This window comes from Dendrobium catenatum, unplaced genomic scaffold, assembly GCF_001605985.2.
Source record: "Dendrobium catenatum unplaced genomic scaffold, ASM160598v2 fragScaff_scaffold_1105, whole genome shotgun sequence".
In the NCBI taxonomy this organism is placed as follows: Eukaryota; Viridiplantae; Streptophyta; class Magnoliopsida; order Asparagales; family Orchidaceae; genus Dendrobium; species Dendrobium catenatum.
This window is the reverse complement of record NW_021319567.1, coordinates 240,499-266,784: the sequence shown is the minus strand read 5'-3', so window position 1 is coordinate 266,784 and position 26,286 is coordinate 240,499. Positions and strand designations below refer to the sequence as shown.

At 37.3% G+C, this 26,286-nt stretch overlaps 1 protein-coding gene across 2 annotated transcripts; it reads left to right on the top strand.

Moving 5' to 3' along the window:
* On the top strand, positions 1-26,286 carry LOC110116648 (SWI/SNF complex subunit SWI3C-like). Of its 2 annotated transcripts, none has more exons than XM_020850315.2 (7): positions 1-456; positions 555-924; positions 1,023-1,081; positions 7,125-7,213; positions 7,394-7,464; positions 7,543-7,703; positions 25,643-26,286. In XM_020850315.2, exons 1-7 carry the CDS (start codon positions 262-264, stop codon positions 26,126-26,128), a joined length of 1,431 nt encoding a protein of 476 aa, XP_020705974.1. In that variant the 5' UTR covers positions 1-261; the 3' UTR covers positions 26,129-26,286. The 2 variants fall into 2 exon arrangements, with proteins under 2 accessions (XP_020705974.1, XP_020705983.1); XM_020850324.2 differs by having other exon boundaries at positions 7-456; positions 25,646-26,286.

The following is a 26,286-nucleotide window of genomic DNA, read 5'->3' as shown; positions in this document are numbered from 1 at the left end:
TCCCAGATTTAAATTTTGAAGCTTCCAACCTGATTTGCCTTAAGATTCGTGCCTGATCAAGATAATTTTTTTAATGATATATCACTTCTATTGATCTACCATGCTGATCTATGCACATTGAATTATAGCGGAATAGACCTCCGCCTATGTGCAACGCTACCTAAGCATTTGATACAAAAGTTATTGTTAATGCAACCAATTAGTCACTGTTTACTTCCTCATGTTTTTTTTTTATATCACTTTATTGTTCCTTGATCTACCATGCTACTGTTATTAATGCAACCAATTAGTCACTCTGTTTACTTCCTCATGTTTTTTTTTTCTTATATCACTTTATTGCTCCTTGATATATCACTTCTATTGATCTACCATGCTGATCTATGCACATTGAATTATAGCGGAATAGGTCTCCGCCTATGTGCAACGCTACCTAAGCATTTGATACAAAAGTTATTGGTAATGCAACCAATTAGTCACTCTGTTTACTTCCTCATGTTTTTTTTTTTTCTGAATTTCATTTTTTTGTTGCTTATATGTCCAATGATTGCTTACAGGCAGAATCAATCCTATGCTTAGATTGCTTCAGTGATGCAAAATTTATCACGGGTCACTCAAGCTTAGATTTTGTAAGAATGGACTCCAAGAAAGATTTTACAGATGTAGATGGGGATAGTTGGACAGATCAAGAAACTTTATTGCTCCTTGAGGCTATAGAGAAATATAGTGATAACTGGAATGAAATTGCCAAGCATGTCGGTACCAAGTCAAAAGCACAATGCATTCTTCATTTTATTGCTCTTCCTATGGAGTATGGATTGCTTGAAAATATTGATGTTCCAAGAGTAGATGTTTCTACTGTTTCATCTGAGGTACAGAATAATGGATTCTCCAGTTCAACTTCTAAAAGTAATGCGGCATCTTCAGGTGCTCACTTTTTCTAAGTGGGTTCATTACAAGTTAATATCTTTCTGGAGTATCAATTGTTTCATTTATATCCCTGATTTTCTTTATTTGTTGTCAAGAACCCGATTCTGGAGATCAACTTCCCTTTCTTAGTTCTGCAAACCCTGTTATGTCCCTGGTGAGTAATCGTTCTGATCTTCACATATATGCTTACACTATTTTAATCCATATATAGCAAAGGCAAAAATAGCTCCATGCGAATGATCTAATTGCTCTTATAAGGGTAATGATGGTGTTGTGCTTGCATATGCTTCTTTAGCTTTTTTCTCAATGCGAGGGCGAGATAAAACTGCCAATTAAAAATAAGATCTCTCAAGCGTGGAAGTTGGGCGTAATTATTAACTAAGTAGATATTCTAAGTAACTCCATGTTTCATGGTCTATTAAACATAGTTTCACTTATTGGAAAACCAAGATGAAATGCTTTTTAGCAAGGTTTTGAAAATTGTAGTAGACATTGAACCGGAGGAATGAGCTTTTCAATGTTCAAAGATACAATGAAGGTTGATTGAGGGTTAAGCTGGATGACCTAATAAATATTAAAATTATTTTATTATAATTTAAATGATATAATAATAATATTATTTTCAACAATTTAATATAAAATATTTTAAATTAGGATATTTTACCATTAAATATTTTGATATGATTCTAAATCAAAGTTTTTGGGCATGATATTTTGATTATCCTTAAGAAATTCCAACACAAATAACAGTATTATTCAACTGAAAAGTTCAAAAAACATGAATCGGTGTTAAAACTTTTAAACCTTTTATTATAGCCATGTGTTCAAAATTTAAAGGCAAGAAATTGATTTATATTAGAATTTGCTTGTTCATCAAAGTCGGACCAGTTCGTTGGTTTTCTGGTTCAACTATCAATTCTTTGTTGAAGCAATTTTTGACATAGACTGAACTGACTGGAGAATCGGTTTATGGTTGAACTGAGTAGAATGGCCAATCCATTCCGATTTTTAAAATCATGCTTTCTAGTATTAGTGCCATGCAAGTTATAGTTACAACCATAACATAGCTTGAAAATTTAATTGAACCAATTTACAAAGGTCAAAAAAAAAAAAAAAAAAAACCAAACCAACTGAATTAATCTAAACTATTTGAAACTGATTCGTTCAATTTATTTCTTCATATTTTTCTAGAATTTGGATAATACTGTTTTCTTTTGGCTTGGCTAGATTTTATCTAGTGCACATAAATTTCAATTTTTAGTAAGTATTTAGTTTGTTTTTTCTGGTTCAAATTGTTATAACTTAAATAAGGCTTATTTGGCTTGATTTAATTTGGAATTACCAAACAAGGTTTAGGTTGTCCTAGGACAACCCCCGTTTTCTTAAATCGTGGACCCGCAATGGGCAAGTTTGATGCTTGTCAATTCGGCTGCAGGCTTTTTGTGTTGGTAGCACCAGCTGGAGCTGTTGCACTAGTGTCCAAGTTGCTAGTATGTCATCTTTGGTTGTTGAGCTTGTCCACAGCTGCCCTAGCTTGGAGAAGATTATTACCTTGTAGCGACTAGCTGACTGGCCTTGTACAAGCTGAATTTATTCAATTAGGTTCGGTGTGGCAGTTACCATGCCAATTGGATGTGAATGGAAAGCTTTTTCGTTTGCTGAGATCTTTCCAAGTTGGTTGAGTTAATTCTGGAATATTTCAAACTTGATTTAGTCTAATTTTTCAAACTCTATTCAAATTCCAATATGATGAACGATAAATAAATAGAAAAATAAGTGTGAAGTTCTCTCTTCACTTTCATCCTCATTGTTTCTATTTTGATATATTTCATGTAGAGATGCTTGGGTGAAAATATAACATATGAATTCATCCCAAACGCCGGAAGAAAGCTTTTAACTTTGCCTAAAAATGTTATTTTGTTATATTTGCAAGCATGTGATTGGAATTATTATCAATTGATGCAAGTAAAATGTGATGTCCCACATCGAATATCCATAACAAATTTGGGTATAATTTGAGTTTGATTTGATTGTGTTTTACACTTCTTCAATTGACTAGGGTTATTTTTGATTGATTTAACAGACTCTTGGGTAATTTTCATGTCTTTTTTTACAAGCAAAGAATTTAGATTAGTAGCCTAGTTGTAAGGTGAGGTATATAAGCACCCAATTTATTATGGATTAGCAGAAGTTTTTTTATTTGAAAAATTTCTTGACTTTCTCCCATCTCTAATCCCCTATCACAAATGAAACCTAGAGGCTTCTTTGTGACGTGTATCATCACCCCCAAAAAATAATTTCTGAGATAGTTCTCTTCTTCCATATTAATTAATGTTGGGGTTGATTTTTAGGGGAGAATTAATATATAATAGTTCTTTGGCTTTTTTTAGACTTCTCTTTGGTGGTTATGCTTTAGAGTACCACTTATGTTCTTTCTTTCATTTGTCATCTTAACTACATTAAATGCTTATTACATCCATTTATTGTTTTTTTTTCTTGCATGACCTTTTGGTATATCATAGTTCTTTCTTTTATTTGACTCTTAACAGGCCATAATGGAGAAAAAAAGATTCATATAGTGGACCCAAGTAGTGGGATGAAGGCTTGATGTTGTGTTCTTGTTATGCAATTTTCTTTGCATGCTTAGATCCCTAATTTGTCCCTTGAGGATTACCTTAATCTTGTTCTTTGCATATCCACAATTTGATCTTATTGAAAATTTGATGATAGATTCCAATATATGCCATAAATTTGGAGTATAATATGTATTTCTGAGGATAAGGGGCTTAATATTATTCAAATAACAATTGAGTATATAATATGTAGTTTTAGTAGATGATCACATATATGTTCTTAGAGTCATTCTATTATATAGAGCAATTTCTCGGGCGTGCTATGTGATAAGGAAATATCATAGAGGCTTGCAAGAGAAGCCTGTAGAATTAAAATTAGAAGGGCAATATTATATGAATCTTTGATGCGAGCAAACTAGAGAGAAAAGACAAGTTGGAGAACACCAGGACAAAATATAAATCAAACTCGATTCACTATAGCTTGCAAACAACCAAACAAACGTTCGAAGAAGCAAAAGTCAAATCAAACGAAACAAAATAATATCATAAAAACGCTATCCTCAGAACAACCGTCTAGCGGTTTCCTCACATGCAACGAGAGTAAGAAAATATAATAAAATTGTGCTTAAGCTTGCAAACCGAGGGTAGGGGTGTCAATTCGGGTCAACCCATCGGGTTCGGGTTGAACCCGACCCGACCTGCGTTTCGTGAGCGCAACAGCCGGCGACGGCAGCGCGGCAGAGGGCGACCGGCGATGGCGCGACCGGATTTTCCGGGTCGGGTCCGGGTCAGGTTTTCGGGTCGGGTCAAATATTGACAGCCCTAACCGAGGGTCCACCACTGCAAAAGGTTTCAACGTCCTACCAATCTCCTCCGGCAAATGTCTCTAAATTTCAGCCAATAAACAACTTCCAGAGCTCAAGAAGAAGGATACATGTGGAGTGAAACTTGCGTAAAGAAGAAGAGGTTAGAAGCCAAGACGAAATAGAGAAGATGAAGGGGGGGGGGTGGAACAAGCTCTCAAGCTTTTCCAAGAGAAGAAAGCCTCAGGTTTTTGTAGAGACTTTGCTCAGATTTTTAACAACCATTTCCAACTCAAAACATCTCTATTATATAGGCAAAATGAAGAAACTAAACAACCACAGCACCTCCAACCAAATCCAATCAGAATTGGGAAAATGTAAGGCCAATAGTCACCACAAAATCCCACAAGAACTGCACAAAAAAAACAGGGAACGTAGCTACGGGAAACCCAGCCAGAAGTCACGGGAAGCCCATCCAGCAAGGGACCCGAAGAGCCAGCACAGGAAACAGGGCAGAGCTTCACGGGAAAATAGCCAGGGGATAAAACCGAGAGGGAGTGACCACGGGAACAACAACAGACAGCAGAAACTGAGAAGACAAGGGGAAGGGAAGAGACACAAGCCCACTCCACAATAATGAGCTATATAGAAGTATACCTTTTTGATTTAATGAGCTAGGAAGTACATTTATTCCACTAATTATTGAGCTAAACTTCAGCTCAAACATTAATGAGTTAACACCAAGTAGAATCCAAATTTTGAGCTCAACACCAAGCAGCCAAGGCCCAACCCGTGAGCAGCGAACATCTCCAAACCAAGAATAGTAAGCAGCCCATGGACAAGAAGGAACCAATTGCAAGCAAATTCAAGGCTTACCATGCCCAAGCACTTCCTACCATGATCATTGGATGCCTTCCATCATATGATAGCTAAAAAAAACATAAAACACAACTATATATTGTTCAAAATACATTAAAACAAAATAGACTACAAAATATGATTTCATCAATCTTTGGATTAGAGGATTGGCAATAAAGAAATTAGTGAAAACCATACTGCATTTGCTAGAAATACAAATTTTTAAATAGATTGATGACAAAAGTGAGAAGTAACCTAGGTGACTTGGTATAATGGAGGGTAGTGCCCTAATAAAAAAATATATATAAAGTTGTCAAAGTATTAGTGATGGAGGATGGATAATGATTTTAATTGTTGGGCATCGAAGCACACCCTCGTCATTGTACCAAATGATGCAATGGATATAGTGGTCTTTGAGGGGGAGTGTGAAGGTGATTATTTTTATTGATGTTAAAAGATACAGGAGAATGTAAGTAATTTTATGGCTTGTCGATTTTGGGAGGTAGAAGATCAAAGGGTGGTCGAGATCTATAAGCAGAAGGTTTGGATCTAGGTTTTTTTTTTGTTGATTTATTTTTGAGGAGCTTAAGGTGAATTTAGGTTTGGATTTATAAGAGAAATGGGTATTTTTAGAAAATTAAGGTTGTTTGGCATAAGGATGTAGAGTTATTTGAGATGAGCTTGTAGATGTTTTGGTGTGGAGAGGAGGTCGGTAGCTGAGTTTTGATAGATTTTGAGCAGCGTTGGTATTTTGTGGAAAATTTGGTATAAGAATGTGAAAATATTGAGAAAAGCTTCATAACACTCAAATGAGATCTAAAGATGAAAAATACCGAAATAATCCGTACAAATAAAATAAAAATAACGGGTATAAATTTTCTCAGCAAATAGGGATCTCCAAGCTCTCCAAACTAAGAATAATTGGCTAACCATGAAGCTTTCCCATAGGAAGGAAGATAAGACTTCTTTTACTTCAATGCCTTTCATTATAGATTTCGTGCTACTAATAAGCATTATATATAAATAGGAGGAAGAATCCAAATGATAGTCAAAGTATAATAAATTCACTTTGAAACTTATTTTTAATTTAATTACTCCATTTTGATAATTTAAAGATCTTTAATTCCATTGAGTGAAGTTGTTTGAAGATGGCATAACCCTTCATAAGTCTCAATTGATTGATGTTCATGTTTATTTTGACTTGGACTTTGATGACTTGGCAAAATTAGGGAACAATTGTAATGTGGCACCATGGACCCCACTTGGACAAAATTCTAGTTCATATTACATTTTTTAAATTTGTCATTTTTAAATTACAAATGACATTTTCCTTGAGTTCAAATAAAAATATCATAAAAGTGAATAATAAAATGTAAGAGAATTAATAGCCACTAGTATCTTTTAGATCTGATAATTGTTTTGTGAACCTATTCTACACCAACTAGGAAAGAAAATAGGTAGATGGAAGGTCTCTTGGGTAGATATTGTCAAAAATATATACATAAAAAGGGAATTAACACATGAAGCAGCACTCAATTGGAATTCATAAAGCTGATCACACATAGTTGGGATAAAACTAATGATGATGATCATCTCCTCTTGAATATTTCTAGATTAAAATAATGTTACATACTTAACTCCTGTTTTTTATGTTGCTCGTATTATCAATTAACTTAAACCAAACAAATAATTCCTAACTACCCCTTAATATGGAATTTAAGCATTCATCACTTATTTTTGTGTTGCTTGATTAATGCATACTGTTCTTGGGAAAATGTAGTACAATTTGTTTGGTTCGTGTTGGTAGGGCTCATTTCAAGCTCAAGAGGATGAGACAAAAGTCAAAGTGTTTTTTTTTTCTTTTCTTCATAATGTGGCAAATTTTGTTTGACAATTTTATTGTGTTCTGCACAGTCTAAATTTCATTGATCTTCTTATTTCTATGTTTTATGACTCTTTTTAGGTTGCTTTTTTGGCTTCAGCGATTGGACCAAGGGTTGCCGCTTCCTTTGCTAGTGCAGCATTGTCAGTCATTACTAAAGAAGATTCCAGGTTAGGCCGTGGTGCGCACAAGGACTATTGCTCCTACAATTCATGCATATTTGAACTTCTGCAGTTACCATAGATATTTTAAAATGAATGTTCTTGTTGTTAGTTCGGCCAATGTCTGCGTGAGAACTTGATGTATTTGGACTTTTTTGTTGGTATGCCGACTGACCTTTAAATTTGTAGGCTGAATTCAGAGAGTGTTCGTGATATAGTTGGTTCACAGGGAGCTAGTATAAACTCAGTTAAACAAAAGGGTAATTTACTTCCATGCTTGCTTTCTTTTCCTAATCTAAATAATCTCCTTTATGACAGCTGTGGTAATTGTTATGTAGATGATAATATTGAAGATCAAGCTTCAAATTCTCTTTCTTGCGAGCATGTGAGGTATGCTGCTTTGTGTGGCCTTTCTGCTGCGGCAATGAAGACAAAACTATTTTCAGATCAGGAGGAACGTGAAGTGCAGAGGCTGGCTGCAAATATTATTAGTCACCAGGTTTATATTCTTGGAAATATTGAGCAAGTATCTGCCATTTGCTATTTTTATTTTTTGCTGAATGCTTTGGGGAAAGTATTTTAAAATGTTAGTTTATGTTGAATCTGATTATGTCATTCAATCGAATTGTACTGTTGCCACGATCCTCAACTCAGCTTTTCGTTCTCGCTGGGAGGCGCGGGGGTCCTCCCCTTGCCACCAATTTTTTTTGGTATAACGCCCCGGTGCTGTGTACCCGAGTGCCCCGACATTGTGTGCCTAAGTGCCTCGATGTTGTGTGCCTGAGTGCCCTGACACTGCATATTTCGCTTGGAGAAAAAGACACAGAGCAGAGTGCTGCAACGCTCAAGATCTAGCGTTGTGATGCTGTCAGGTAGATTGGAGACACAACATTGAGCGATGCGGCGCTCCAAACTAGCATTACAGCACTGTGAGGCTTACTGCATAGTTTTTCTTCTCGTTTTTTTTAAGGGTGGCATCCTTTGGTGGTATGTACTGTATCTCTTTATTTGTTCTTTTATAAGAACAGTATAAGCAAGGAGAGAATGAGAGAGAAGAGAGATTTATACAAAATTTCCCCTAATTTTAATAGTGGATTTATTGGTGTTGTGTGTTTTCGTGGTTTTCTCGGGTTTCAGGTTTTTCCACATTAAATCGTGATGTTTTTTTACTTTTTGTTGTATTTTTATTTTTTTGTTTGTTTCATTTTGTGATTTGCTTCCACCCCCAATAACTTGTATTAGAGCCACATTCATTAGTTAGAGGAGTGATGGTTGACAAAGCAAGATACAAGATTGAGAAGTTCAATGGACAATGGTTCAAACTTCGCATTCTGGAGGATGCAAATTGAATATTTGCTATATCAGAAGTGGTATTTACCGTTGGAAAGAATCGCCAAGAAGTCGGAAGTCGGATAGGACTATGGAGGAGTGGGAGGTTCTTGACTGGGCTGCCATACGATTGATACAACTTTCACTTTTATCATTTGTTGCGTTCAACATTGTAAATGAGAAGACTATAGTCCATCTTATGGTTGTATTGACTAAGATGTATGAAAAGCCATTGACGTTAAATAAACTATTCTTGATGAATAAATTATTCAATATGAAGATTTTGGACAACACTACAATGACAGAACATTTGAATAATCTTAACATTGTTAAGAGACAATTGTGTTTAGTTAGCATCAAGTTTGATGATGAGGTAAGAGTGTTGTTGCTATTATTTTTATTGTCAGATAGTTGAGATTAGCTTGTTACTACTGCGAGTATCTTCAAAGCTGAACTTTGAGGACATTGTGGGGTTAGTGCTTAATGAAGAGGTTTGTGGGAGGGAAAATGGAGAATCTTCAAATTCTGCTCTAAATATTGAAGCAAAAGGAAGGAGTTTACAGAGAAATTCAAGTAGAGGAAGAACGAAATCATAGAGAGAAAAGTCTACTTTAGGTAGAAGAAAAGTTGTGCTGGAGCTGTGGAAAGAAGAGTTACTTGAAGAAGGACTGTATAGTTTCAAGATGGCTAGTGGTGGAGGTCAAAACAAAAAACACTCTATTAATATATCAATAGAAGAGTTTTAGTCAAATTTTTTGATTCTTGATAGTTATGAATCTTGGATTATAGATTCAAGTGCTTCATTTCATCCTAGTCATAACAAGAAGGCATTCAAGAACTATACTCAGGATGATTTGGGTAAAGCGTATCTAGGGGACAACAAGCCCTACAACATTTTTGGACAGGGAGATGTTAAGATCAGAATGCTTGATGGGTCAATTTGGAGACTTAAGAATGTTAGGCATGTTCCTTGTTTAAAGAGGAGTTTAGTTTTTGTGAGTCAGCTTGAAAACTCAGGCCATGTGACATTATTCACATGAGATTCGTGGAGGGTGACAAGAGTGACTATGGTTATAGTTCGTAGCAGTATTAAATGCACCCTGTATGTTATCAACAAAAGATCAGATTCTATTGTAGTAGTTGATTCAGATGTTGATGGAGGTTTTTGACATCGAAGGCTTGACCATATGAGTAAGAAAGGTATGCATTTACTTCTTACTAGAGGAAATTTTTCTATTTTAAAATCTATAAATTTAGATTTTTGTGAAGACTATGTATATGACAAGCAACACATGATGCATTTTTCGAATATTGGTTCAAAGGTTAAGTCAAAGAAGTTGAAATTAGTGCATGTTGATGTATAATTTCTTGCTCCAGTTACTTTTATAAGATTTTTGTATTTCTCACCTTTATTTGTGATCACAACATAAATGTATTAGTGCACTTCTTAAAATACAAGTCAGATGTATTTGATATTTTTAAGAAGTGGAAGGTCATGGTTGAGAATGAGACAAGTTTAAAGCTCAAGAATCTCAGATTAGATAATGGTAGTGAGTATTGTGATAAATAATTCAAGGAGTATTATATTTTGAATGAGATTAGACATGAATTTACTGTTCCAAGAACACAACAAAATAGTGTTGCAGAGCGCATGAATTGAAGTATTACTCAGTATGCTAGGAGCATGAGGTTGCATGCAGGTCTACCCAAATAGTTCTAGCTGAGGCAGTAAATACTGTTATTTATTTGATCAACCGTGGTCCATCAGTTCCTCTAAATAAGGTGTTACCTGAGGAATCCTGGAGTGTCAAAGAGGTAAGTTTATCTCACCTCGAAGTTTTTGATTGTTTATCCTATGTTCATATTGATGTAGGATATAGGAGAAAGCTTGATTCAAAATCTATCAAATATATATTTATTGGATATGGCTTAGATGAGTTTAGCTATAAATTTGGGATTATTAGAATTAGAAGTTTATTTGGAATATGAATGTTAAATTCAATGAAAAGGAAATGTGCAAGGACATAAATGAAATTTCTGAAGATTCTTCCAAATATGTTGATATAGAGAACGATGATGATCAAGAAGATATAACTGATGAAGCATAGAGGGTTTCTCATACACCTGCTACTAAAGTTAGGAGATTCACCAAAATCTTAAAGATCGTACAAAGGTATTCTTTTTCTTTATACTATATATTGCTGACAAATAGTGGTGAACGAGAGTACTATGATGAGATCATTCAAGTTGATGATTCAAAGAAGTGGGAGTAAGTCATGGATGATGAGATGCATTTCACCTGAGTTGAATCAAACTTCGGCTTTGATACAACTACTAGATGACAAAAGAGAACTGCAAAATAAGTGGGTTTACAGGTTGAAAGAACTTGATAGTAGAAAGTGTAACAAGGGCATGCTTGTAGTTAAAAGATTTTTAGTAGAAGGAAGCAGTGAACTTTGTTGAAATTCTCTCAATTAGTGAAGACGACTAAAATCAGGGTTCTACTAGCATGGTAGCAGTTGATGATTTATATATAGAGCAGATGGATATAAAGATAACATTTACTCATAATGACCTTGAAGAAGAGTTGTAAATCGTGCAAGATTAGGGGTATGTGGTCACAGGTAAAGAAAATATTGTGTAGGCTCAAAAGAAGTCTATATGGGATGAAGCAGACACCAAGACAGTGGTATAGGAGATTTGATAGGTTTATATCAAATAGTGATATATGGTCATGAAGTGCCAGTTAGATCACTATTATTTTTTTCAAATATTTTGATAGCTATTATATTTTTCTGCTTTTGTATATGGTTGACATGATGATTGCAAGGTCAAATATAGAGAAAATAATGTCTGAAGGAGTTGATATCAAAGAAGATTGAAATAAAAGATCTGAGTCCAACAAAGAAAATTTTCAGTATGAGAATCAATAGGGATGGAAGGACATGTATACTGAAGTTGTTTCAAGGTGAGTATGTTAAAAAGGTGCTGCAGATATTCAATATGAGAGAGATAAATGTAATTCACACTCTCTTGGGTAGTCATTTTCAACTATTTATGAAAAATAGCTTAAATCTCAAGAGCAAATGGAGAGACTTCATTTGCTTTGGTAGTTGAAAGTTTAATGTATGTTATTATATGTATGAGATCATATATATATATATATATATATATATTTAGGCACTTGAGAGGATTATTTGACAAAGCTCTTTACTTTGGAGGTGCATGGATTACTTTACTGGAGTATGTAAATTTTGATTTTGCTGGAAATCTTGATATCTTCACCTTGGGTAAGACTACAGTGAGTTAGGTTTTCAAGTTACAAAATATTATTACGCTTTCAACCGTAGAAACTGAATACATTGCTATCACTGAGGCTAGGTAGAAGATGATATAGTTGCAAAGTTTCTTGACAGAACTTGGCAAGGAGAAAAGGGATGGAAAAGTGCATAGTGACAACACTAGTGCTATTCATCTAGCCAAGTGTTAGTTTGTGTGGAATCTGATTGTGTTGATTAATCGAGCTGTACTGTTGCCATGAACCTCAACTCAGTTTGTCATGCTCTCTAGGGGGTATGGGGGGTTCTCCCCCTACTTGAGTCGGGTGCAATTTTTTTTAGTATAACGCCCCAACGTTGTGTACTCGAGTGCACCGATATTGTGTAATTGAGTGACCTGACACCGTATAGTTTTTTTTGGAGAAAAGACAGAGCAGAGCGTTACAGCTCTCAAGATCTAGCATTGCATTGTTGTCAAGCAGATTATACGTTTGGGGGGGGGGGGCACAACCAGTAAAGAGGAGCTGTTTAGGAAGATTGATAATTGATGTAAGCAAAAATTTCGGGAGACCCTGATTTTTTGCTTAACAAAATAAAGACTCTACTGGGTAATAGAAGAGACACAAATAACACAAATAAAGACACAAATAATATCATTTTATAAAAACTATGACAACTTGGACACTTACAAACTTGACTCAAACAAGACACCCTAAACTTGCTTCACTTTGAGAAGAAGGATACAGATGGAGTGACACTTGCGGAGAGACGAAAGAGGTTAGAAGCCAAGACGAAGGTTGGAAAGAGCTCGCAAGATTTCCGGAGGGGATGAGAAGAAGAAGTGGACAAAGCTCGCAAGCTTTTCCAATGAAACTGCAGGTTTACATTTCCAAAAATCAATCACATAACATATATTATTACAACTCTAAAACATCTCATATTTATAGGTATGAGAAGGGAATTCAAAAGGACACGGCATTGAATTCACACACGAATCCAAGTAGAGCTGTCAAAAACGGGTCACGGGTCGGGTTCGGGTCCAACCCGAAATTGATCCGACACTGTTCAACCCGACCCGTTTTGCAAACGGGTTGGTTTTCCGAACCCGAACCCGACCCGCTTCGGGTATATTTTATTAATTTTTTTATTTAATTCAATTTATTTAAATCTAAATTAAATTAAAGTAAGATTTACTTCAATTAATTTAAAATAAATCAAGATTAATTTAATTTGGGCAATAATGTTTTTAATTTTTTGAAATATCATTTATTTATTTCATAAAAATCATTTGAAATCCTATTAAATTAATTAAAAACGGGTCAACCCGAACCCGACCCAGTTTGACAAACGGGTCGAAATCTCTAACCCGAACCCGAAATTTTCAGGTCGGGTTCGGGTCGGGTTTTCGGGTCGGGTCAAATGTTGACAGCTCTAAATCCAAGCGACACAAGCATGAAAATCCCTCCCATGCATTCACGGAAAATAGCCCAGCCCAGGAACCGAAGGAGCAACCACGGGAACCAAAGGAGCCGCACTGAACTGAGGCACCAAAGCCACGGGAAAACCCCCCAAGCTCGGAAAACCAATAGCCACCGTGAGAACCAAGGAGTCTTGCACGGAAAACAACCACCCGTGGAAGCCAAGGAGCCATGGCATGGGAAAACACATTTCCTTGGGATTCCAAAAGCCATTTTGGAATCCCAAGAGACTAACATAAATTAAAACATAAAAACTATAAAAATTACATTTAATAAAAAGATAACTATGAACTAAAATATTAGCTAATAATGAGCTAACCCTTAGTTCAATAAGTGAACTAAAGACCAGCTCATAAATGAGCTAAAATTTCAGCTCAATTTTGATTGAGCTTGTAAACTCGAGGGAGGCCAAAATTGATTTATTTTGGACATGAGTTGACGCCCCCTTTGTCTACATCAATAATTGAGAGGGAGTTGTTTAAAAAAGTTCTTAATTAAAAGAAATTATTTAGCTAGGTTTCTAATCAAGGGGCAGCTGTTTAGGAAAGTTTTCTAATTGTATTTATGCTATTTACGAAATGTTTAATTATTTAGGAAGGTTTCCTAAAATATATTTAATTGTTTAGGAAGTTTTTTAAATCATATTTAATTGTTTAGGAAGGTTTCCTAAATCAAGTTTACTTATTTAGGAATGTTTATTAAATTTTGTTTATATTGATTAGGAAGGTTCTATTTATTTAGAAAGGTTTCCTAAATTATGTTTATGCTGATTAGGAAGGTTCTAATTGTGTTATGGTGTTCTAGGGCTATTTTTAGGGGGAGTTTGTCTTTGGCTTTGGGAGGAGATTGCTAAGTTTATTTTCCTAGTATTTATAGTGAGTTCCTTGCAGCATCTAGGGTTTGTGGGATAGCTGATCTATCTCTGGAATAGTAGATCAATTGTATCTTGCTTTATTATTAAAGGAGAAATAAGAAAATCAACCCTATCTTTGTGTTATTACACTTTTCTCTTTTATTTGTTGTTTTTATTTTCAAGGCGTGTCAAATTGGCATCAAAACACTTTTTTTGGACCTATGGAAGCAAGGGGTGGACGACCAGAGAAGGGGGAGGGGGACAAGCCGAGCCATGGGGATCAGGTCATATGAAGCGGGTGGAAGACAGGTGGGATTTCCACCCTCGATACACAGGAAAAATATGGAGGGATTACGACAACTGTTACATTGGGGGAGGAAGAAGCTATTGGGGTGGTGGCGATTTTAGGGTAAGAAAGTTGAAGATGCGAATGATTGAGAAGAATAAGAGTGAGAGTTCAATAAGTGACACACAAGCTTCTTCGGAGGACAAAAGATCGACAAAGATGTGAATAAAGTGGGTAAAGAAATAAACTTGAAAAGCCAAGCTGATGGTGCTGATCAAAACCTAAATCTTGTGCAAAGTGATCCAATTAAGACATCCACATCCCAAGAATCTTCATTCTCATAATCTAAAAATGAAGATTTGAAAGACACTGAAACCATTCCAATATCTGAGAATGAAATAAAACTAGTAAAATCACCTTTGGATTCTTTTGGAATGTGTATTTCTGAAGATGGAAATGTTGAGGCTGAGACACATGATGCAGCTAATACAAACTTCTCAAAGGGCAAAGATGACATCGAATTGATTAAGCCGAAAGATTCAAATGATGAAATTCAGATTTTGCCTAATGGAGCAAAGTTTATGTCTAATGAGTTAAGTGGACAAGGTGAAAATTCTGAGATGACAATGACTTATCATGAGGAGTTTTTCATAACATACCTCAAGTTTGCATTTTGAGTGTTGAGTTCAGACGGAGTTGTCATGTATTAGTCAGACAATTGCCAAGGCCCACTTCTCAAGCAGAAATGAACGCAGATATTGCAATGCTGCAAACCGAGTTTCTATCTTATGATTCAACTAGTCAGCAAAACCATGATCAAATAGATTATTTTAAAGGAAGTAAAGTTGTAGATAGGAAGTTGGAGAATGCCATGTATTAGGAGTTCCAAGGTGATTCAAATTTGATTGCTTTGAAAGTGCTGCAATTTAGTTGAGTTGGGTAAAGATGTTAATGGGAAAACATGTGGAGCTAGGGAATTTATGAGCAAGGCAAAGGACGAGTTCTTGTTAAATTGTCAGTCCTCACTAGATCATTGCATGGCTAGCAAAGGGTTTGAGTGATGATAGAAATTTTGGAGACTTGATCATTAAGAAGTATTTGGAGAAAAGTATACATGTGGAATTTCTTCATGTAGAAAATTACAATGAGGTTCACACACCTAGGTCTTCTGAAATGCCAGCAAATTGTGTGTCACAAGATGCTCTTGCTTGTACTATAAGATCTGAATCATATCATAGTTTTGAAGATGTTGTAGTACCAAAGGAATCAGAGCTAGAATAGAGGCCTATGGACACTGGTTGTGCTACTTACGATTTTTTTGTAAAATGGGAAGGTAAATCAAACATGTATAACAGCTAGGTTTCGGAAGATCAGTTAAAAGTTCTAGCAAAGAGAAAACTTGAGAATTATAAAGCAAAATATGGAGTGAATATCATAAATATATGTGAAGAGCAATGGTTTCGGCCACAACACATTGAGTAAACTTGAAAAAGGAGGAAAAGCTTTGGTTAAATGTGTGTGGCCCTCCTTATGATGAGCATACCTGGGAGAGATTTGATGAACCTGCCATTCAAAATGCTTCTCATATTTTTTCTGAACTTAAACAATTTGAGTCTCATACTTCAGATAGGGATGCTAGTGCTGATAGTGATTCAACATTTTTTAGATGCTAAAATCAATGTATCAATAAGAAAGAGCCCAAAGAAAAAGATCAGGAGAATTCTAGATGACACTGAGCTCGGGGAAGAAACAAAGCAAAAAATTGCAATAAAGAAGGGCTGAAAAGAATATCTAAGATTTATGCAAGCACAGGCTGCTAAGAAATCTTATGGCAAAACTTTAGCATAAATTAACAGGAACACTATGATGTGAAACTAAATGCGGAAGACAAGAATTACAATTAAGATATTAATAGAAGCGGTAAACATTGCTTTACTACCAGTAAACTCTTGTTTACTCAAATGAAAGTCTATGAAGATAGCATGAGAGATTAAACAATAGCAATAGGTTACACTTTGAGATTAGTAGAACTTGCAAAATAACAATCAATGATTAATAGATAATGCAAATAGCAAATATAACAAAAGCCTCAAGTTTAAAATCTAGATCCTTCACTCAACTCTTGAAAGTAGAGGCTAGTGGAGGAGGATTGCAAGCACACTTAAGGATGCCACTATCACACAAGTGATGCCGAGAGGACTAGTCGCCGGGGAAGAAGTCGGATTTGGGGAAGATGGTGGACGCCCGTTGATGATCCACTCGTCTGCCGGAAGTTGCTCGTCGAGGATGTCCATGAGATGGGGAAGAATCCAATTCAAGTAATCCTCGACGGTGTGGTCGAAGCCAAACCCAACATTAAAGAATGGCGAGCAGACGACGTCGATGTCTCCTTGAAAATCATACGCAAATCCGTGATCATGCTTCAAATCCGCCATGCATTCTTGCCGGGAGGTGAAAGAGCACTAATGGAAAGAAGAGGTAGAGGAGGTGGCGGTTAGAGGGGGAATTAGGTTAGATCCAGGGGAGGAAAAGAAGTTTTATCCCAAATCTAAAAATAATTTCAGGTTTTGAGGAAAATAGGAGGGAAACTAATTTGAATTTTGAATTCAAATTAATTAGAGAGAGAGGGCTTTAATGGGATTTATTGGGGCAAAGCCCATGTTGGGCCGATGGCATGAAGGGAGAGAGGTTTGGAGTAATTTGATTTAATTTCAGCTTAAGTGAATTTGGAGGAAAGCCTTGAAATTAAATTCAAATTTCAGGAGGGGTTTAAATGAGAATTAAATGGGGGGAGGGACAATTAAGGGGTGAGGCCGATGGCACCATGAGGGGGTGAGGGGTTGTGGGAAAGGTTTTACAAAGTTTCCAAGTTAGATTTGCCACATAAGAAAGAGAATAATCAATCATCTTTAGTTTTAAAATTAAATCGGATTTGAAATTAAAACTTTCCTTATTTGGAACTTGGCAAATTAGGCAAGTTTTTGAAATTCAAATTTGAATTTCAAATGATGTACAACCTTCCTGTCTTGTTTGGCTCAATCTTGGGAGTCATCATGATGTTTGGATTCATCATGATGGTGGGAATTTTTGTGAGGGGCGGCGGCAAAGGAAGATTGTGGTGGAAGTTGTGGTCGGGTGGGAGGAGACGGGTTTGGACTTTGGATGTTGGTTCGGCTTGGGGTGATGGAGCTAGGGGAGGACTTGGGTGGATGAAGTTAAACAACTGGCAGTGGGGAGGAAGGAAGGGGTGGTGGATGGAGTGGGGGAGAAAGGACAACAACAACATCAAGCCTTTATCCCACTACGTGGGGTCGGCTACATGAATCCTTTTTCTCCATTGTGTCCTATTAAAAGTCAAATTCTCGTTTAAATCTAATAAAGAAAGGTCATTCCTAATATTTTCTAACCAAGTCTTTTTAGGTCTACCCCTACCTTTCTTAACATAAGTCAAATCTAATACCTCTACTCTCCTAACCGGGAGAAAGGAGATGAAATAAAATTACAAATAAGATAAAAGTAAGTTAACGAACTCACAAAGAGATCGTAAAAACCGCGAACATTGGACTCTTCCAAATATGATGGGTATTGCAAATCACCCTCCTCGGGCTTCTTCTCTCATGAACTCACTAAGAGATCACACAAGTAGAAGAAATTTTTCATTCAATAATTCATGATCCATTACAATGCATGAGGCCTCCTTTAAATAGGCCAAGATAGATCAGAACTAAAATGACACAAATGATCTCGGGGCTATATAAGTGACTCAATGCCCACAGGGGCAAACTAGGAAAAATAAAAAACAAGCATAAATAAAATACAAGTAAATCAGAAATAAAGGCTCTGAATCGTAGCCGTCGATCTGCGTCTCTGGCGATGGTACACGTGTCGAAATCTGATGTTCTCATCATTCTCCCCAGGTGGGAGAAAGTTTGACCCCGTCGAGTGAGCGTCTCTAGAAGTCTCGTACCACTCCAGTAGGTCAGGGTCCAATCTCTGCAGCTCATCCCGGTCGATCCACACGTTCTCCATCTCCGGCTTTCCTCCCCTTTGAACTAGGTACCTTTGGCGACCATCGTCTTTAGTGGAAATGATTTCATCGCTAAGTATTGCCTCAATCCTCTCCGCAGTAGGTAAAGTGGGAATGTTTGGGAGTGGGGGTAGGCTGGGGATCTCACCAGGTAGGGTCACACAAGGCTCATTATGTATTGGATTGGTGGGGTTAAACTCTGGACCCTCATAGGCTACAAGATCTTCAATGTTAAACGTGGGGCTAAAGTTAAAACCTTCAGGAAGGTCTAGCACATAACATTACTGTTTATCTTGGAAATTATTTTGAAAGGTCCCGCGCTTCTCGCATGTAACTTTTTAACTGTCCCTTGCGGGAATCTCTCCGGAGGAATTCGACCCATTACAAAATCTCCCGCTTCAAGTTCTTTAAACCTTTTCTTGAGGTCCGCATTAAGTTTATAGTTAGCATTGCTCTGTTCAATTCTTTTATTAATTTCTTAGTGTAATTCTTGAATATGAGATGCAAATGTAGATGCAAGAGACTCGGTGTATATGATGAATGACAAGAATCATGAGCTCACACAAAAATTTTAAATAGAGACAATTTTGGAAGACAACATACTACAAAAATACACACACAACATACTAACTCACACGAACACATAGCTAGAATAAAGGTGGAAGAGTCACGAAATGAGGGGATCTAAAGTGTTCAGGTCTAAGGGAACTGGTGTAGGGGGAGCAATGAAGACATCATTAGCTACCAAGACATTTCTATGGGAAGTTTCAGTTAGGGTTGTAAGTAGTCTTCTAGTGGTAGTAGCATAATCGGGCAAATTCACCCAACTAGGAGAGAGATGGACCTTAACAGGATAGGACGAGACTATAACGGGCAAAATGAATGAATCAGGAACAAGATAAGATGATGGGTCCTGGCTCACATCCATAAGGGGATAGCCCAACGAGTCACTAACAGGCATGAGATTCAAAAGATAGGATAGTGTTCAGAACAGGTGTGGGCATAATAGTTAGAGAGGTGTCATGAAGGTATGGGCTGAAACTCTCTCTAACGTTAGTGTCGGTACGAGGAATGGAGAGGTAAGTCCAATCAAGAAAAACACACTCATTCAAATGTAAGTTTAGAGGAGCAACTCCTAAAATAGATTCCAATAAAACAAGAGGAGGCTCATTATTCAAATTAGGCTCAGAAACTTTCAGACTCAAAGTACTGTCTTTCGAAATCATATTACTATCCTCAATAGAATCAGATTTGGTGATAATCCTAAGATCAATGGATTCGGGGTCAATTAAATCGGGGTTTAACTCAGGTAGTAAATTTAGTTAACTCAATTCCAACCCAAGACTTTCCACGTCGCCATCAAAATCCGAAATTAAATCAGAATTATTCAGAGTCATCTTAGTAGGAGTATGATTAAATCAGAAACTTCCGAATTTAATTTCATGGTGTTCACGGTCAGATCAGCTTCTTTTGAGATCAAGTTAATATCATCCAGGCAGGTCTTATCCAACGAGATATCCTCGAGGAGACTAGGATCAGGGTGGGCTAAGGTGACGACATTTAAAGGTTCTAACTTTCCTAGGTCAAGGTTTAAGTCATGTCGGGAGTCTGATTCAATCACTTCAGTTTCATCCTCAAAGAATTCTTCGTTATCAGTGATATCATTAGCATCCACGAAATGGATGCACTTAGTCTCAGGTTCAGGGGACCTTTTCTTTTTAATGCATTTCTTTATTATAATTACACTTTCAGTGTTAAGGGCTGCGGAGGCTAAAGGTTGACTGGGATGGCTAGGAGTCGGCCTAAGTGGGTAGTCATATGGGACCGATGCAGCAGAAGACCCAATAGAGAGTCGGCCATCGAGGCTAGTAGAAAACCTATAGGGTGGGACAACAATCCTGATGCTACTAAAGGATGGGTGGTCTCGACCACAGTAATGTTCACGGTTTATTCCAACAAAAGAGGTAGGGGTCTTGAAAGTGCAACACCCAAAGGTTTGATGAACAGGGGGTGCTTAAACTTAAAACCAGATGGTTGGTCACTAGTAGAGGGTCAGTATTTTAGATTAAGTTATCGCCTCATGTTTTTCCAATTAGAAGTAGGGTACTCACCGCTAGACTCTTTATGATTTTCCAACCTCATCCAAAATTGAAGAGCTTGACCTTTTAGGTGAGACTTAGTGATGCTAATCTGGCGGGACTCAGGGATATGACATGATTCAAAATAGTCCTCTAGTTGTCTAACCCATTCCCTAAAGTAGTAAGGGTCCGAGGAACTATCAAAGGTGGGCAGACGGTAAGGTGACTCTAAGTGAGGTCGTTGTGGCTTAAACTCAGGTCTAGGTTGAAAAACAGAGTGGGGCATCTTCCGACTAGCAAGGATTGATCGAAAAGGTACGTACTTAGAGTGGGGAGAGTCAACAGGTTTCTCCGTCATAATTCTAGTGATAGAGTCCACTAGGTTAACGATGTCATCTAACCTCTTTTGGAGTCTTATCGGGTCTATTGGGAAGCGTCAAGTGACACTCAAAGATGATTGGGTGTCAGGGACGTCTTTGAGACACTAAGTTAGGCTCACTTAAACTCACTAAAAGGTGCAAAAATTGTTTGGACAGCAAGCTACACTAGTGGGTTAAGTAACCTAGGCACTTAGGAAGGTTGTTAGGTTGAGGACAACACCTAAACGCTTAAGAAGCTAGTCTACAGTTCACTAGATGTGTGCAGGAATGAAGTGGACAGCAAACTACAGCATGACATAAAGTTGTCTAAGTGTTTAGGAAGGTTTCTAGAGTGTGGACAGCACCTAAACGTAAGGTTAGGATCACCAAAAGTTCTCTAAATGCTGCAGAAATTTTTTGGACAGCAAGCCATAATGACTGTTTAAGTAGCCTAGACAACTAGGGATGTTATTGCGACAAGGACAACACTTAAAAAATGGCATAGACTTAATTAAAGTGATGTAAACGGTGCAGGAATTTAGAGGGCAGCAAGAAAAGAACAGTGAATAAAAATTACTATGCGATGCTATGCATGCAAAATTGCTAAGGTATAGTTTTGACGAATATTTTCGTATCGACCCGACCCCGATCGAGCCCGACTCATGCTTGATCGACTCGATCGATCGTCGTCTAGACAAAATCGACTCAAATTAAACCCCAATTTAATTAAATTAAGTCAAATTTAATTTAATTTAAATCAAATCAATCTAAATCAAACCCCGTCGAGCGTCGTCGGGTCCAATTCGTCGCAATTCGACGCATATTCAAGTTTAATTTTGCAAAATTAAATTGATCGGACCCAAACTGACCCAAATCGGTTCGGGTCGAGTCCAATCCAGACTCAATTTCAACCCAAATCAGTCAATAGGGCTCAAAGCTCTCCTTTAGCTAATGTTGATTCAAATGTCCCCTTAGACAAATATTCACCCCAGGTCTATAATGTCCCCTTGGATGAAGCAACCCATGGCTGCCGGCAAGGATCCTTCTGTCAGGTTTGGTCGACTACCTCCTATGACTAAGTAGACCAGGGACCACGATGCCCCGGGACGACGGAACCATGAGATCTTGATCGGGCCCATCATCCATTTCCCCACCATCCGCTTTAAGTGCAATATAATGCAATTTCTAATTTTAAATATCAAACTTTGAACTTCCAATTCTCAAACTCATGCTGCTACTATATGCCTAATATCATGTATTTATGGATACAATGTATCTTATTGACGACTAGCCTTAATCGAAAGTTCTCTCTCGTGAGCGAGAGGGGTAATTAACTGTAGAGGCTTGCGCCTATAATAAACCAGAACTCAGATCATAAAGTCCTCGCAAAATGAGGGTGAAATCTCTAGGTAGTGTCTTATCTATAAACCTACCTGCCTTCTAAAATTTACGCTGGAACTTAATCCTTTAAAACTCCTCGGAATAGAAAAGCAAGCGGGCAGAGGCCGAGGCCGAATTTTTGGAGCCCACAGAATGAGGCACAGGGTCAAATGCTTACTTACATAACAATTTATTTACATACTAAATATGTCATGCATGTGCTCCGATCGTCACATCTGATTTCTAAATCCAATAGTTCGAGAATAATGCACGAGTCAAATATTCAAGTTTCGTCCTCTTTGATGAAAGGACTGGAGTTGACCTGACTTGAATCATAAAATGCCTCTTAAATTTCTACAAAAATACAAGTGACTTTAACGTCACCTCAATGATGGATGTGTTGAACGTAGATCTCAATCGGAAGGGTTATTCCAAATATTCAAAATGCCTCCCATACACCCATAAAACTATGGAAAAATCCCAAAATCTAGATATTTAAAATTAAAACTGTTGTGTCCTGGAATATTTGCGGTGGTAGAGAAATATTTAGTTTAACGTCTTAGCATTGTACAAAGTTCCAGCACACAAACATATTAGATAGAGAGGGTTCAACATTTATAAGAGACACCTGAGTTTTTATGTGGAAACCCCTGAAAAAGAGGAAAAACAACGGGGCCTAGCCCAGTTTGAATGAATTCACTAGTAGTTACAGTTGATTACAAATGAGGCCCTTCCTTAGGAGGTCTTGGCTTGATGTCACAAATGTACATCATATAAAGCACATCAACATTGACATATTTGTTTGGTTGTCAGGACCATAGTTGATAGAATAGAGGTCGGAAAGACCGTAGTAGGCGACAGTACTCCGGCAGATGGTGGTGGTCCGGTAACACTCCGGTGTCAAGTGGTCCGCCAGTGCCACTTCAGCGTCAGGGGGTACTCTGGCTTCGGGTGACACTTCGACGTCCTTGGATGGTCTGGTGGTGGTTCGATAGAACCTGGCGGTGTTATGTCAGAGCTCCAGCGATGGTGTGGCAGAACTCCAGCAGTGGTCGAGGAGGAGCTAGGCGGCTGGAGCTTTCTTCCTCATCTTCCTTCTTCTCTCTTGGCTCTTCCCCCCCTTTCAAGAGGAAATGGGGTTCTATTTATAGAATTTTTTAGTGGCATGACTTGTAAATAAGTGGAAGATCAAGGGTAAATTGGGAGTGGTTCGAACGGACGGTCGATCTTGATTCCTACGATAATGTACCATTCAATGGATCTTTGATTGTCTTAATGATATCAAAATTTGGTGATCTTGGGCTTGTTGGATTCGTCTTGTTGAGCTGCTCGATTCGACTATAAGCATGTCATGATTGGAGATCGTTTGGTAACGAAAATTGTGGTTTGATCCTTCCAAAAATCCTTCGAGTCTTCGATTTGGACTCTTTTGGGCTCGGATTGGGTCGATTTTGGTGTCGTTGGGTTCATGTTTCCAAGACGCTCAGTTCGACTGTAATTTTGTAGAAATCAGAGTTTAGATGGTCCCAATTTTAATTTGTGAAGCTTCGAACTTGATTTTGCCTCAAGATTCGTGCTTGATCAAGATAATTTTTTGATGATGTATCAAAAACTAATCATTAAAAACTTAAAACTTAAAATTAAAGCTCATCCACCTCCTGCAATCATTTGTTGGGGGTGATAAATTTGAAATTAACTTTAGCTCACTAAGAGATAATGTCGTGTTGGATGTATCACTAAGATTCATTCTCAAATAGTCTCTTGCTAGAAGGGATGTGGTACGTGCCCTCTGATCGAGTGATTTTACCACAAAATGACACAATTATATTACAATCATGGTCAAAGCCTATATGTTCTATAATGACGTCAAAACCTTGATTAATGAATCATAGGGTATATTTGACATGCATAAAGCCTTTCGTTTATTAAGGTTTTTTTTTTATTATTTATTATTATTATTATTATTTTTTTTAATCCTTTCGTTTATTAAGGTGGATTCAAATCTATCCCCTTGACAAACATCACCCCAAGTCTAGAAGGTATTCTTGGACAAGCAACCAATGGCTGCCGATAAGGTGCCTTCTTTCAGGTTGGGTCGACTAACTCCTCTGATTAAGTAGACCAGTGAACATGAAAGCCCGGGACGACGAAACCATGGGATCTTGGTTTGGCTCATATTTATTCACTCAATCACTAGTTTTAAGTATACGACGATAAATTTTAAGTTGTTTCTATTAAATGGATACTCAATGCTTATCTTAGGACTAGCCTTAATCAAAAGTTCTCTTTCATTATTGGGAGGGTTAATTAACTATTGGGGCTTGCGACTATAGGAAATCATAACTCAGATCATAAAGTTTTCACAAAATGAGGGCGAAATCTCTGGGTAGCGTCTTATCTAAAACCCAATCTTCCTTCTGAAAATTTACTTGGAATCTAAATTCATTAAAACTCTTCGTCGTCAAACAACAAGGAAAGGGACAATGGTGATGAGAGGCTGGGGTGCGGCGAATTTTCGGAACCCACACTGCACTTCTATTTTCTTGTTTGTTTCATTATGTGGTTTACTTTCACCCCCAACATAAAAATCCATGGGCAATTCTTCATTCTTTTAATTTGGACTTTTTGAAGAGATTGGCTTGGCGAAGGTAATATTTATGCTTTCAAGAGTAATCTTTTTCAAAGAAGGGCTCAGAATAATCTTAACAGTTTCAAAGGTTTATTATTTATTAAGCTAGGGGGATTTAGAAATTCAGCAATGTTTCACTTTTTTTCAGACTAGGCATTGAAAATTTTTTCTCTTATGCCATGGCTGTCAAGCTTGAACCCTACATTTTGTCTGCATTAAATGAGTTAACCAATCTGAAGTTCCTGTTCATTTTAAGTGATCTAAGTTCTAGTTGGTGTTAACCGATTTAAATTCTTTTTGGTTTTTGTTAAGTTGCAACTTCTTTGAAGAATAAATTCTCGGACTCATCTTCAATGATGATACCAAAATTTTCGGGGGAGCCTCTTTGTTTTTTGGTTAGTTGGAAAATTTATCAATATAATCATTCTCAACACCACTGTCATTGGCCTTATTCCAACTATCTGGGGCCTTTATTATTCTGTCTAAAGTTTTTCTTCCGTGTTAATTATATGTTGAAACAGTTCTTTACATGCTTCTAACAGCGGAATAGACCCATTCAATAATAGATAAAAAATTCCTCAGCTTAATGTTTTTCATGATCTTCTATAGACTTCAGCCATCTTTGATACATAAACGTTATAGTTTGGACGTGCATGCTGTTTATTGCTGTCAGGAGTTTCCTTAGAATCCATCAACTTGCAAAAATTTGAAAACTTTCCAAACCAACTTATTTTCCTGTAGCAGTTAAAGAGATTGGAGCTGAAGCTAAAACAATTTGCAGAGGTGGAAACATTTTTATTGAAGGAATGTGAACAGGCGGAGAGAACGAGGCAAAGGATTTCAGCAGAGCGCGTGCGGCTCATGTCCGCCTGCTTTGCACCGCCGGGTGCTTCTACACTGGCAGGTTCATTAGCAGGATCCACTGGTATGGCAGGTTCAGTAGCAGCATCAACTGGGAATTTAAGCCTCAGACCAACAGCAATGCCGGTCACCAGCGGGCAGGGAAACCTTACTCCTGTTTATGGGAACAGTTTGCCCCATCCTCACTCACAGTTTATGCAACGACAGCAAATGTATTCTTTTGGGCCGAGGCTTCCTCTCTCTGCTATCCATCCACCCTCGTCAGGATCTTCTCAAAATGCAATATTCAATTCTGGTATGCCAAACACATCCACTCATCATACCCTCTCTAGATCATCTTCTGGTAATAATTCAAACATTGGTTGAGTTAAAATTTTCAAAATGGAAGTATTTGACAATGTAATTTATCGCATTTCTCACTTTCCTTGTGTTGCAAGTACTGAATAAAAATTGATAAATCAATATTTAGGATGCTAGAAATTGCCCATTTGAAAGCAAGGCCAATTTCAAGATCATTTTGGATT

Bases quoted from the DNA above. Each gene is read 5' to 3' on its own strand.
- LOC110116648 (XM_020850315.2), top strand. From the start codon at position 262: ATGCTACTGTTATTAATGCAACCAATTAGTCACTCTGTTTACTTCCTC. The intron at 7,214-7,393 runs GTTAGGCCGTGG...TTAAATTTGTAG, and splicing joins ATTACTAAAGAAGATTCCAG to GCTGAATTCAGAGAGTGTTC. The intron at 7,704-25,642 runs GTTTATATTCTT...ATTTTCCTGTAG, and splicing joins CAAATATTATTAGTCACCAG to CAGTTAAAGAGATTGGAGCT.